This window comes from Pinus tabuliformis, chromosome X (genome assembly GCF_031772625.1).
Source record: "Pinus tabuliformis cultivar Carrire ecotype Pingquan chromosome X, CPIR1, whole genome shotgun sequence".
Taxonomy (NCBI): Eukaryota; Viridiplantae; Streptophyta; class Pinopsida; order Pinales; family Pinaceae; genus Pinus; species Pinus tabuliformis.
Window position 1 is genome coordinate 874,609,395 of NC_142308.1, and position 15,320 is coordinate 874,624,714.

Consider the following 15,320-nt stretch of genomic DNA (forward strand, 5'->3'; position numbering starts at 1 on the left):
ATTTAGAAAGAGAAACGGGAAGAGCTTGATCTCACCATTGCATTCTTTTTCTATCAGAATGTCATATCCTTTAATGTTGCATGCTCACCTTTATTTATTGAGATGTGCTGAGTTCTAACTCAAGGGGCTCCATCAGGGTATGTGCCTCCTGGGTCAGAGAAGCTTAGAACCCAGTTGTTAACTAAGGAAAGAAAGAGGTGGACAAAATGCTTGAGCCTATTAAATCAACATGGCCAACATCTGGGATTAGTATTATTTTTGATGGATGGACAGATCCAGCACGCCACCCACTCATCAACTTCATGTTGTCTTCCTTGAATGGTCCAATTTTCTTGAAATCAGTGGATGCACTTGGACAATACAAGGATGCACAATATATGGGTGAGTTGTTCATTAAAGTTATTGAAGATGTAGGTGTTGATTCTTGTGTGCAAATCATTACAGATAATGCACTTGTTTTCAAGGTTGTTGGCATGATTGTGGAAGCTAAATATCCACAAGTATTTTGGACATCTTGCATTGTCGATTCCTTGAATTTATCACTTAAATCTATTGCTTCCGATGTGCTTTGGAGTATTATTGAGGATGCACGACATATCCGCAACTTTGTACAAAATCATACAAATGCCCTCACAATCTACAAGGAGTACACTAATCTATCATTGTTGAAGATTGTAGATACACGGTTTGCCTCTCCATTCATCATGTTGAAGAGGTTGAGGGAGGTCAAGACCGCTCTTGGAGCCATGGTTATTTCAGAGTTTTGGTCTTTTTGAGGAAGACAGAGCAAGCAACCTCAAAAAGAGTGAAGGACACAGTGTTAGATGATGTTTGGTGGGAGAGGGTAGATCTACCTATTAAGATCATGGACCTTATCATTGCTTTGCTACGATTTGCGGATACAGACCAACCCATCCTAGGAGAGGTTTACGAAGGATGGGATTCCATGATTGAGTCTGTGAGGCCCATTATTTTATAGAGTGAGTGCCTCGAGTTTGAGACATCATCAGAGGCCTTCTTCACCACCATACAAGATATTCTTGTTAGCAGATGGGGCAAGAATTGCACACCTTTGCATTGTTTGTCTCACTCATTGAACCCGAAATACTACAACCATGAGTGGCTGAATGGTGGACCTTGCCGTAGATTCCCTCCTCACATGGATGGTGAAATTTCACAGGGGAGGAAGGATGCATTGAGGTGGACTTTTCAAGAAAGAGCATCCCTTGATGAGGTGGAGGATGCATTTGTAGAGTTTTCCACTGGCACTAGTCGATTTGCAGGATATGATGTGATTAGAGACAGGGGGCTAGAAGCCCTATTCTCGGTGGGCAACTCTTGGGGCAACAAGCCCTCCTCTATAACAGTTAGCCATGAGGCTCATCTCTCAGGTGACTTCATCCTCTTGTTGCGAGAGGAATTGGAGCACATATGGGAATTTGTATAGTGTCAAGAAGAGCAGGGTTGAGCAGTCCAGGGCAAAGACAATGGTGTATGTGCACACCAACCTTCGTCTTATTTACAGGCAGAGAGATGAGTGGTTGAAGGGAAAGACAAAGATGTAGGATGTCTTTCCTGATGATACGGGTTTGTTGGATCTTAATGAGCCAGTGCTAGAACCTTTCACTTTTGATGATGGTGATATTGTCGAGGGGTCATCCTCCACACCAACAGATGCAAAGATAACATTGGATACAGAGGAGGAGGATGCAGCAGAGGAGAGCAGTGGTGACCATGATGATGACAATGATGTTGATTGATGACTCATGAGCTACCTACTGCCTTGAGGCTTGTAGTTGTTTTGTATTTTCTATTTCTATTTGCCATTGGCATTGCTACTACCTATGTAACACATTTTGATTTTGATGACTTAATGAGAAAACTGCAGTTTCTTGTCTTTCTCCTATTGGATCATTGATGAATCTGTCACAATTGTATTTGAATTTTGTATGCATAATGTTACTTTGTAAAACTTACAAATTTGAAATTTACAATGTAGAATCTAGATCTATGTTTGAATTTGTATCATGAATGAGAATTTGTGTAAGAAATATCTAATTTTTAATATATATATATATATATATAACGTGTCCTGTTCTGGGGGGTCAACGTGCCTGTGTCGGACACTCGAATCTTCGTGTCCTTCCACCCTCGAAGTGTGTTTAAAAAATATTTTGGTAATGGTGTTCTAATTATGAGGAACCATTCACCAAAAATATTTCTAAACACAATTTTACATCAAAATAATATTTCAACCCTTAGAAGGGGAAATACACAGACGTAGACCACTTGATACTCAACCAAATTCTGTGACAAGACACATGATCTAGTATGAAAAATACAGACTCGATTAACACTAGGACTCACCGAAGACCTTAACAATGAGCTCCACCCTAGCTTTGGGGGTATATTTGGGAGAAAAACTCTGCCAATTATCTGTGTTTACAAACACACATAATTTGGGGACGTTAAAAACCTCCCTAGAGTGAAACCCTTTGAGAAGAATCAGTCTTACCTAGGTGTTGTTACATGGCTTAATAGTCATACTAGAATCATTTTTACAATAAACTTACTAAATTTGGGATTACTATGATGACATTGACTGAAATGTTTTGTCTGCTACTTTATACCTTGCTTCTTGGACTGTTGGCATGTACATGGCCAACAGGTCCCTCTGTCTTGCGACCTCCACAGAGCTCGGATCTAGCCTCAAACTACCTCAGATTTGTCGAGCAACAAACTTGGATCTTGCCTCAAAAATTAACTCGGATCTGTCATAGTCTTAGAGCAATTCAGATTTGCCTCAAAATCAATGTCTAAAAGGTCTTATCAGCTCAACTCTATTGCATTAGGAGAACCAACTTTTAGGTCAAGATTGGCCTTAGATCAGGCCTGGAAGCTCAATGAAACACCACCACAGAAAGCTAAATCAAATGAGCTAAAGAACTTAAGATTTTAGGCCTTCGTCAACAGATCTTCAATGTAGCTCGAGCCTTAGACTTCTCTTAATTAGATGTTCCTCAGATCACCATAATTTACATGCCAAATTAATGCCACGAGAGGGATATAAATACACATTTGAAGGGGGCCCTATACTGAGGACGACCTGGACAGAATAAAGTTTTTTATTTGAAAAACCATGTCTAATTAGGAGCCGACCTGAAGGAATTATGGCTGACTTGGAGCAGGAGGCTTAGGCCACTCAAAAAATATTTTTTTGTCTTTCATTAAGCTCCTTTCAAAGCAGTCTTGGACACATGGACTTATGACAATTTGAATTACAATTTTTGACCTCCTTCTAGGGCAGGAATGAAGTATTAAGGCCATAACTTTGTGAGGCAAAAGCTGGTGCTAAACCCATCCATATGGGGCTTCAAACTTAAAAAATCAATATCTCTCCAACCAGGAGGATCCACAAGATGTGCCACCTATCAAAAGAAATGACACGACAAGGGTTACCAATCTAGGGAATCCTTGTATCCAAATTCACTGATTTGTGCACGCAAATCACCAAATAAATGCTGGCCCATTAACTCTTTGATATCAACAAAATTATTTCCAACAACAACCACACGTTTGACCTCTACCTCAAAGTGCCCCCATGGCTTTAGGGTTAGGCCCTGATGGGAATTGTCCTTTTCTTAATGGTGAAAAGCTCCTCGCTTTCCACCATTGAATCCAACCCCTTTGGGTTTTGTTTGCTCTAGTATCTGATGTAGTCATTATTGCAAGTTTATTCTGGCTTGAATGCCTTATACATTGTTTAGATAATCTTCGGCAAAATCACATAATCAATCGTTTGTCGACGCGTTTCGAACCAACCAGTGTGGTTCATCGTCAGGACAAGTTGAAGAACTGATCTGGTTTAGCTTGATTAAATAGAGTGTGCAGAGACTCCAACGGCTATATTGTAACGGCTAATTTTGACCTGAGGATCAAAGTCAAACCTCAGATTTTACTAAAAATAGAAGCATATAATATTATTATTTAATTGAATATAAATATTTTTATTGTCATAATGGTCATTATATCTTCATCTTTATTGCCTAACCTATATTTATTATCCCTAAATTATTTAAATACAAATAAATAGTATTAAAATATTATTATTCTTAGAATTTAGTTACAATAGGTAACTATGTATTCATTTAATAATAATTGTTTAATCAAAAGGTCCAATGGTAAATTAGATAAATGGTCATTAATAAATTATGGTAAACTGAATAATGGTAATCTATAACTATTATTATTCCCAAAATTATATAGTTACAATAGGTCACTGTGAATTTATTAAAAATAATTATTAAAATTAAGGGTCCAATAAATTATTTTTATTAATTATTTTAATGTAATTAATAATAATTAAATTATTATTTCATACAATAATTTATGTTTACTAAATGATCTATATTTACCTAATAATATATAATTCTGATATTAAAATCGTATTCTAGTTAAAACATTATTATGTAAATACCAAAATCAAAGTACAAGCTTATCTAATTTAGAAATTTATATCTATATGTATTACTAAATTTTTATAAAAATTAACTATGTTATTACTTATCAATATATAGGAAAACAGTTAACGGAAATAACTAGGTTAAAAAACCATGTAAAGAATCTAATCCAATTTTAAAAAATTACCCCCTGGGATAAGGTTAATGCCAAATATAGCTCGAAAAAACTTAAAAACCTATTACTAACTCCTATACTCCATGACAAACCCACCAAAAACAGAACAGGAGGGGGGGGAAGACAGAAACCCTAAGACCTAACAGAAGGGGAAAGAGGAGGCTAGGAAGACAAGGCTGGGATCCAGCAACTGCTAATCTTCCAGCCATCATCCCTATTAAGATTGTTCGGCCTTTTCTCAATCTCCAGGGCCTCTCTGAATTTACGATGGTGAAACTGCGCAACTTTGGCAATGACTTGAGCGTCTTCTATACAGACATGATGCATAGTCTTCCCCGCATGCTCAGCCAGGGCTGAGGACTTAGTCCTACCATGTCTTAAGTCAGCCGAATGTTCGCTAATCCGTTGATTGATAGAGCGACCAGTCTCACCAATATAAGGGGTCCCACAGGAACAGGGAATGACATAGACGCCCTTCATGTCCTTAGGGTCCACAGGGTCTTTCACAGACCTGAGGGAGCTACGGATCGTGCGGAGAGGTCTAAAAGTCGCGGGCACATCGTACTTCTTCAGAACCCTCGCAATCCTATCTGTGGTCCCTTGGATGTAAGGAAGGTTCACACCCATGATATGGTCTTTAGGGACTCTTTTGATTGAAGGCTCCTTCTTGGCCCTGAGGAAGGCTTTTCGACCTAGGTGCCTATTGTAACCATTCTTCTCAAAGACATCTAGGAGATGAGTCTTCTCCGCTTCCAAGCTCTCCTCATCCGAAATTCTTACAGCACGAGTGGCAAGCGTGCTAAGAACCCCTATCTTCTGAGTGGGGAAATGATGGGAAGACGCATGCAAGTATTGTTCAGTATGCGTCTTCTTTCTAAACACCTGATGAGAAAAGGAACCATCCATCTTCTTAGTGATGAGAACATCCAAGAACGGAAGACAACCATTATCTTCTTTTTCCATCGTGAATTTAATGGCGGCGGACTGGTTATTGAGGTGATTGAAGAAACGATCTAGCTCGTCAGGACCATGAGACCAGACAACACCAGTGTCATCAACGAATCTTTTCCAAAGCTTCGGTAAGAGACGAGAGGAGGCCAAAGCCTTAGACTCAAACTCCTCCATGAAGAGATTAGCGACGACAGGGGACAAGGGGGAGCCCATGGCAACTCCGCAAGTCTGCTCATAGAACTCTCCCATAGTTAATTTTTATAAAAATTTAGTAATACATATAGATATAAATTTCTAAATTAGATAAGCTTGTACTTTGATTTTGGTATTTACATAATAATGTTTTAACTAGAATACGATTTTAATATCAGAATTATATATTATTAGGTAAATATAGATCATTTAGTAAACATAAATTATTGTATGAAATAATAATTTAATTATTATTAATTACATTAAAATAATTAATAAAAATAATTTATTGGACCCTTAATTTTAATAATTATTTTTAATAAATTCACAGTGACCTATTGTAACTATATAATTTTGGGAATAATAATAGTTATAGATTACCATTATTCAGTTTACCATAATTTATTAATGACCATTTATCTAATTTACCATTGGACCTTTTGATTAAACAATTATTATTAAATGAATACATAGTTACCTATTGTAACTAAATTCTAAGAATAATAATATTTTAATACTATTTATTTGTATTTAAATAATTTAGGGATAATAAATATAGGTTAGGCAATAAAGATGAAGATATAATGACCATTATGACAATAAAAATATTTATTATTCAATTAAATAATAATATTATATGCTTCTATTTTTAGTAAAATCTGAGGTTTGACTTTGATCCTCAGGTCAAAATTAGCCATTACAATATAGCCGTTGGAGTCTCTGCACACTCTATTTAATCAAGCTAAACCAGATCAGTTCTTCAACTTGTCCTGACGATGAACCACACTGGTTGGTTCGAAACGCGTCGACAAACGATTGATTATGTGATTTTGCCGAAGATTATCTAAACAAGTTATGGATCACAGAAGTCTAAATGCCTTATACATGTTATCTTTAATCTTTTTATTTTTATTTTTTGTGTGACTAGTGGAATTGGCAACTTGGGCAGTTTTGTACTTGTGTGACATGAGGTTGATTGCATCTGTCACCACTATACCCACTAGTTGCACTATGACTGCCCCTAACATGGACACATGTTAATTGGGGGATTGAACCAATGACCTCATAATTTTTTACGTAACACTTTTACATGCTTTGCCAAGTAGGCTACCCTCTGGAGCTATGCTATGTGTAATTTTAAGTTTATGTCTTCAATCCTATTGCTAGGTTGGGTTAGTTTGCATTTTATTTATGCCTTAATTATTTACAAGGGTTCCATGACTCTCTTTCTGCATCAATGGGTGCTTGGTATTGTGCAAACTTGCTTATGGCACAAGATGGGTTGTTGTATTACTAGACATAAAATTTCAATCAACTTTCTTCAGAAGATATATGTTCCCACAAAGGCCAGGACGATTCACTGTGAGACAAAGATGGAAATACTGAATTCAACTTTTTAAGAAGATTTAATGTAAGGTCTGTAGTAAGAAGTATTCAGTTGCAAACTGTAGTCTTCTGCGCAGGGTGAGGCTTTTAGAGCAGTAAGAGAGGAACCCCAATGTTTTAAACTGGAAACTGGAATCTTGCCACTATAGCTCTCCCTGTGCATGAAAGGGCTGCATTTTGAAAACAAATTTTAGGGAACAAAAGATCTGGATGATATGAACATTGGATGCTGCTTCTTTGCAGAACATGGATTTCCTTACATCACAATTTAGGAGTTAGCTTTACAATTTTACATCAAGTTGCATTCCAAGTTTACTATTTTTACTTCATGGCAGGAATAGCTGTAAATTTGCAATTTAAAAATGTAATTATAACTACATGCATGCCAAAGTGTAGATTTCCTTATCGCTGGGCTGCTCAACTTGTGATCAAAGTATGGTTGTAATTTAATTCTCTATTGAATGCAAAATCAGAAATTCAACATAATGGCTCAATCTTTATCTATGCAACCTGAGAAGAAGCTTATGACAATTGACATTACTTCGGATACTGTCTGCCCATGGTGCTTTATCGGCAAAAGGCACCTGAACAAGGCTATGGATGCATCAAAGGATCTCTACAACTTTCAGGTAGTCTAGTTATTTTTTTTCGACTTTAATGTCTATTTTTTGCGTCTATCCTAGTCGAGGCATCGACAATATCCTTGTTTTCATTAGAGGAAAATGTCATAACTTTATGAGCTTTATTCCAGGTCAGATGGCATCCATTTTTGCTTAACCCTTCTGCACCAAAAGAAGGGATAGAAAAGACTGTTTATTTCAAGCAGAAGTTTGGCGATGAGAATGTAGAACCCATTATCTCTCGTGTTGGCAAGGTTAATGGCATGCTGTTCCTTAATAACTGGTGTTTTTTCGTTTTCCTCATTTAGGATGATAACTAAGTTCATGGGGCTCTGTTCTTAGACATCATTTATATTTCACTGTTCCAGGCATGCCAGAGTGTTGGAATTGATTTTAAAAGTGGGGGTCTGACGTAAGCTGCTGCTTCTTACTCTTATAGATTTGAATTTGCAATGCATGCTTATGTTGAATTTTTGATAAGTCATCCCATTAGCAACATATCAATGGAATCATGGACAAAAGACTAATGGGTAAGCATCTTTACTAATTGGATCAATAATTTTCCTGCAGGGGGAACACATTGGACAGCCATAGATTGATAACATTTGCAGGTCAGCAGGGCCTGGAAAAGCAGAATGCCCTTGTGGAAGAGTTGTTTCTGAATTATTTCACACAACAGAAGTATATAGGTGATTGGTAAGCTTTAATCTGAAATGTACCCTGAACTGTAATTGCATTTACCGGTGAAAGTCCCCTTGTTAGTGATATATAGTTTATTTAACAGCGTTGATGTTTTTATCACGGTCCTCCAGGGGCATCATGTCACATTTGTTTCCTTCTATGCTTGTGATTGCCTCTGAAGTTATTTTTTAATTCATGTTAGGGAAAATCTTTAGCAACAAACACATGGTTCATCCAAAGTCATATGACTCGGTCTTGGCAACAAATTGATAAGAAAAAGAGCAGGAGGAAACTTACCACTTGGCAGAAATGTATCAAGAACATGGAAAAAGCCAGAAGACTAAAGAACATATAAAGCATTCACAATTTATTGAAAAATTAGAGACGGTTCCATTAAATGACAAATCTATTATTTTAAACATCAAAATAAGCATGCCTATGTAAATAGGCAAATGAAAGTGGGATGACAATGATGATAGCCATCCACTGAGACCGGCTTTTGTTTATCGGACCTCTAAACTTAAATTGATTGGTTTGATTTATCAAGATGTTTTTATGATTAACTTAGAAATGAAATCTCTGAGTTCCTTTCCATTTTTATTAGTTAACAAACTATGGAGTTGGTTTTACTTACAAATGTTTTGAAAATTAGATCAATGTCTTCGTAGGCTGGGAAGTCCAAGAGAAGGTGTTTTTCGTCCTCCACACTATTTGTCTCATATTTTACATATTCTTTCATGCCAAAGCATTTTAGATCTTCTCTTGCACCCTATCTTGCTATGAAGCTCATGGGAATTTGTTTTGATCTTTGCAACATTTATTTCTTTCTTGAGCTGGCAACAAAGGAAGATAATTTTTATCACTTGGGCTTAATGATTTCTTTATAGCAATTCAACTTTTTTTCTCAATCTACATTAGATTTTGAAACTTAATTATGATATTTCTTTCACTAGTATTTATATCATAGAGGATGTCCTCTTCCACTATCCCCTAATGGTTTAAATTTAGTGTAGACTTTACATCTGACAAGTGTTGACTGACATATTTCTATAATCAAAGTGAGATAATTGGTGAATTTGAATATGTTGCCCTTGTATCGTTTTCTATAGATCAAATTCTCAATCTCAGGTTTTAGCTACGAATTGGTGATGTCGGCCATTACAGACAATGAAAATTTGAAGAGAAAATTTTGATCTCTTTTGAAATAGAAACAGACAAACGAGTGGATATATAAACAAATAATCGAGTTTTAAGCAGCAACTATGAAGACAATATTTTGACAAAAGTCAAAAGTATTTATCAGGAGTGTTGAAAAATGGTTTTGCCCGAATGCCATCAAGTCTCAGATTGTGCTCACACAATTTCCATTTTAACTCCACTTCTCTCAACTTGCTCCCTTTCTTTTCCTCCTTTCCTTAGGAAACCTCCCTGGCTGCTGGTAGGGACATTTGATTTTCCTATTGCACTACTGACTGATACTTTTGGGAATTATGTTGTTGTTATATTTTTTTCAATCATCTAAGGAGTGCCATATAACTATTTTTCCACCAATAGTTTCACCAGACAGATCAGATCGACATATTTATTTGTCTTGAAATTCATTTTGCTACACGTGTAATCTCTACAACCGTGTCCAATGATAGAAGGTGACTTGGCCTCATCAAGTTTTTAAACTTGTCTATGTGGCTTTCTTTATAGCCAGAATATCAACAGTTTAGATTCCTGTATATTTATATCAAATTAGGCATACAGTGTACTGTTCCATGTTAGAAAACAGAAATTGATTTAACTGTACTTCATATGTTAACTTGAAAGCTCTCTGAATTTGGATGCTATTGTAGGAAAGTACTTCTGGAAGCTGCTGAGAAAGTGGGTATAACAGGTGCAAAAGAATGGCTTGATGATCCAAATAACGGATTGAAAGAGGTAAACTTTAGATCCGATGATCATATGACAAAGGATTTTGGAGTTATTTCAGCCTTAACATGTGATTTCGTTAGCTTTTTATTTAATTGTCAATATCAGCTTGTTCCCAACTATATGCATTCTCTGACTTGAAGTTCTATGGATTTCCTAGATTAACGAAGAGCTTCAGAAATATGCACGTAATGTGACAGGAGTCCCTCATTTTCTGGTTTGTGATAAGATTTATTGGTTATTCTGTAGTATATGGAAGATGCTATTCTATAGGTCGAAGAAATATATTGTCGATGTTTGCTAAGTTATTGTTATCCCTTGCAGATTAATGGGCAGTATAAGTTACATGGCGCTCAGCCATCAGAAACATTCTTGAAAGCTTTTCAAGTGGCAGCTACGAATGATAAGGCTAATTAAACATTGTAATTATCGTTTATGCCTTTATTTTCATTATCATTGCATTGTTTCTATCCATGTAGGTGAGGCCTTACCAGTTTCTATACCCACAGACAGTTATATAGATTTAAAGAGTAGTTTATCTATTCATTTACTTGCTGGGACTCCTTTTCTGATAGCAGGAGAGAGAACTTGCAGTTCGTACTCTAGCTACATTGCAAGGCAAATTAGGAAATTTGTATTGTAAGTTTTTAGTTGCTACTCCTGTGTAGAATTACTGTGTGATGGTCCACGGATGCTTCAGGTGGCTACTGCAAATCTGTATTGGACATCTATATAGAATAAACTAATAGCTTCTCATATAAATTATTGAATTGAGCCCAATAAGGGAAATGCCATTTTCTCCGGCAACAGTCCTTGTTAGATTGTGCTTTAGTATAGACTTACAACTTCTTATGTGGGAGATTAATCAGGCTTTAGATGGTGACACGAGCTTCAAAATTTTTTTGTAGGCTTCACATTTTAATACAGCTAACCTTATATACCCTCGAGCCTCTGTAACCAATTACAAGATATGAAGAGGATGATATTGGACTGGATCTGTCATTGTCATATTCATTACAGACAGCATTAGAGAAGGGTTGATATATCTGGACTGCACAGGTATAGTCTGGCGTGGCGTGGAAACTATTATTCATATTGACCACCAATAGAACCTAATTTACAACAATTTACTATTGTCTTCTACATCGTTCTCTTTCAAAATCATTTTCTCTACTTGCATCTTTTTGAATATTCTAGGTATTTCACAATCATACTAGCATACTCTTTTCAAAAATATCAACTGACTTGCATTTATTTATCTAACATGGAATGAGAAAATTCTTCATCTGCTTCATTTATAGTTAAATGCAAATCTGTTAGAAAACATGAAGGGAAATGAGCTGTAAAAGAACATGTGTGGCTTTATTTATGCATATCAATGTATAGAGGCAAGGATGTTTTACTTACCTTCTGGATATTGCGAGGCTATGTTTGAGTAATATTACAAGATAAATTAATTGCATTATATTTAATTATCTCATTTTGTTATTGAAAGAGGTATGCATCACATCAGGAGGATACTAATCTCAGGAGGATGTCTTAACGAAAAAAGAGATAGTATGTTAAAGAGTGTTACTGCTTTCAGAGGAACAAGCATATAAATCTTAGAGTAAAATTGCCACATTTTTTGTCCTCCTCCATGAATATCCTGTCCCTCAATAGTCTTAACGAAATAAAGAGATAGTATGTTAAAGAGTGTTATTGCTTTCAGAGGAACAAGCATAAAAATCTTAGAGTACAATTGCCCACTTTTTGTCATCCTCCATGAATATCTTGTCCCTCAATATTAGGGAACTGGGGAATGTCCATAAAATAAATTCCCTCAGAAAACTCTTTTTCTCGACATCTCTTGTGATCGTCTTGATTCAAGAGACTATGGTCGTTGGAGAACAGGAATGCTCTTTTTTCTTAGCATATTCCCTTGGTGGCATATTGTCTCCGCAGATGCTACCGGACTCTTTGGGGCCCGATTGCCTTGTGGAATCCACATTTAGTTAACCTCCAGCTTGTCAAAATCTTTTTAGGCATTCTCCAAGGTTTTGTGATCATCGACAATTGACGGTCAACCTGGGTAAAACCAAGGTTATGATCTTCAATGGGGTGAAGAAAACCTCAGACCTTCACTTTCTATTTAGAGGGGAGGAGATTGAGATCACCAGCACGTATACTTACTTGGGGGTGCAATTCTCAGGTCCCCGCTTCAGTTTGCGACCAGCGCTTCAGCCTCGGATCAACAAAGGATATGGATCCTTAGCCCTTCTCGAGAGACAGTGCTTTCGACATCACTTCTAGGACATCTTGTCCAAGATGAGCCTCATGGACACCTTGATCCGTCCCACTGTTCTATATGGCTCAGAGATTTGGGGACCGTCTTTACTTGAGTCACACTGGGCTTCAGCTGAGAGAGTCCAGATTCTTCTTCTTCGCCGCATCATTAGGTGCAAACTGACAGTGCCGCAACACATCATCCTTCCAGAGCTTGGAGCTCAGCCCTTTCGGCTTGAGACGGTCTTCAGATTGGTTTCATTCTTGCGTCGTGTCTAGGGCTTGACAGACTTGATAAAGAGTAGGGACTAATATCCTTACTTGGTATATTGCTCTTCTGAGACTATTGCCCGTTCTACTCCCTCAGGCCGAAGCAGATGTTGGTTTACAAGAGTTTCAAATCTCTTCGAGTTAGTGGGAATTCAGTTAGATTGTCTCCCTCCTTTTCGATATTCCTTAGATGCTCCTGGTCACCTCTTACCTACTAGACAAGAGCTAAACAAGATCATCATGGAGGACATCTACAAGCAGTTCGTCCAGGTCACTTGGGTCAATCCTCCAAGAGGGTTGTGCCCAAAGATGGCCTTCTATGCTGAGCAATTCTTGGAGTTGAGAGACGGGCTCATTGTTCGACCCCAGTATACGTTTCACCACTAGATGCATGCTCTTCGCATTCCTCTAGGTCAGTTCAGAGTAGGTTCTCATAGACTTTGGGTAGAGATGGACCACCAGGTGGATAGACTAGACAGACTCTGCTAGGTATGTCATTTACAGGTAGTGGAGACTGAGGTGCACTTCATTCTTGGATGCCCTGTCTACTACGAGATCGGAGGAAGGTTTCATTGCTTGTTCAGAGATTCTCGGACCCTCGCCGACTTTATCAGGTATCCCGATTAGAGATGTTTGGCCTTATATATGCAGGAGGCTTTTAGGTTCCGAGCGCATATTCTTCAGCCTCCCATCAAACCAGACCCCACACAGAGGATCATGACATTTTTCAGGATACTACATTCAGATAGGGGCACCAAGAGATCGATTAATACCAGTACGTATCCAGACTCCAGATCAATGAGGATCCGTGGGACCTCACCCTACCACACGAGATCTCAGCAACAGTTCTGTCTCAGATCCGTTCCTGGGAGATGGACTAGGTCCTTCAGCATTCAATAGCGTGTGAACCCCCCCAGGAAACAATTTAGTGGACAGTGTGCACTTGCCATCGGCTCTTCATCAGGCCTGTTAGCTTTGTTGGCGTTTGGCCAAAAATGGATCCAAAACGTTCCCAAAGTCTCCAAAGTTTGCTTAAATTCATGCAAAGATCGAAACAAGCGAGGGAGGAGAGCCCTTGGAAGGGCAGAAATGCACTATTGGGAGGCTAAAACACTTCAAAATCATGAAAATACCATGTATCGGAGGCTTAAACTCAAGAATGCACAACAGTCATTAGATCTGGCCAATCAAACAGGCCAGATCTAAGCGGCAAATCGCAAATCGATGGTTGCAGATAGTGGCAATCGGTACAAGACACCGCCGATCAGCGATCTCCGATGATCGGATCGGCAGGTCGCATCGGCGGTGGCCATCAGAGGCAGTGGGAGTAGAGTCGCGATGAGATCAGGCCGAGTGATATGCCGATCACCGATATTAGCGATATCGCTATCGGCGGGGAGCATATGCCATGTTATATGGACGACTCGGAGAGTGAGTGATGCGCGATTGCGATTTATTGCATGACTTTATCGCTATCGGCGGAAACCATGGGGTGGGGCCTTTGCAGATACATATGGGTGGTCCGATCGCCGGACCCGACGGAATTATATATGATGTTTTATAATATTTGAAGTTTGTGGAGTGGCCATTTTTAATGTATTTCATGTATTTTCGTTATATAACGAAAATACGAAGGGAGCCTTGGGGCAGTGCGATTACAATGAAGCCCGGATACGAAAAGGTCTGGGAAGTAAAATATATATTATTTGAAATCCGCTAAAGTCCATTTTCAATGTATTTTTGTGTTTTCGTCGTTTAAACGAAATACAAAGGGAACCATAGGACAGGCCGAGTGCGACAGGCGACAGCGACCCAAGGGCGGACCCGATAGAACAGAAAGCCATGTTTAAGGACTTTTTAAAGTCCAAAATACATAGAGAAGGCGGGATTTATCAGTGATTGCAACGTTTTCTGTGTAAATACAGGAAACAATCAAAGGAAACCTTTAAAGGGATTACAGAGGCTCGAAGACCCATTCCACTACGGGGCAGAGTCTGGGAGGCAGGCTGTCGAAAAACAGAGACCATAAAGGGAATAAAAGGGGCCACAGAGCAACATAGCACGCACAACTCCTCCCCAAACCGACATAGAGGTCGAGAAGCAGCACAACGCATCAATAGCCCAGCGCAGCTCATCAAACAAACATCATGGAGCATCTCTGGCACAAGACAGCTGCCAGACAGCGCATCAAACTACCTGAAGGTGGTTATTCCTTTGTCAGAAGGTGAAAACCTTCGAGCCATGCTTGCCCATAGAGGGAATCAAACAGTTAAGGGACAGATCAGACAAGATTAAAACCCTGAGCCTCTCAAAGCTCAGGAGCATTGTAAACAGGCTATAAATAGCTGAAAGTAAGATGTAATACATGCTCAACTTTTGGAGACTAATGAGACTTTGCTACTC

General features: G+C 38.3%; 1 protein-coding gene across 4 annotated transcripts in view; it reads left to right on the plus strand.

Annotated features, from left to right (window-relative positions):
* LOC149142493 (oxidoreductase bty37-like) overlaps positions 1-11,184 on the plus strand; it is a 76,393-nt gene extending 65,209 nt beyond the window's left edge. For 2 of the 4 annotated variants that reach the window (XM_089447501.1, XM_089447503.1), the window contains 7 exons: positions 7,638-7,793; positions 7,916-8,038; positions 8,153-8,196; positions 8,355-8,480; positions 10,307-10,391; positions 10,543-10,599; positions 10,707-11,184. In XM_089447501.1, coding sequence (XP_089303627.1) covers positions 7,638-7,793; positions 7,916-8,038; positions 8,153-8,196; positions 8,355-8,480; positions 10,307-10,391; positions 10,543-10,599; positions 10,707-10,799 — 684 coding nt within the window. In that variant the 3' untranslated portion in view covers positions 10,800-11,184. The remainder of the gene's footprint in view (positions 1-7,637; positions 7,794-7,915; positions 8,039-8,152; positions 8,197-8,354; positions 8,481-10,306; positions 10,392-10,542; positions 10,600-10,706) is intronic. The other 2 variants (XM_089447504.1, XM_089447502.1) reach the window with 2 other exon arrangements.
* Positions 11,185-15,320: the final 4,136 nt, after the last annotated feature.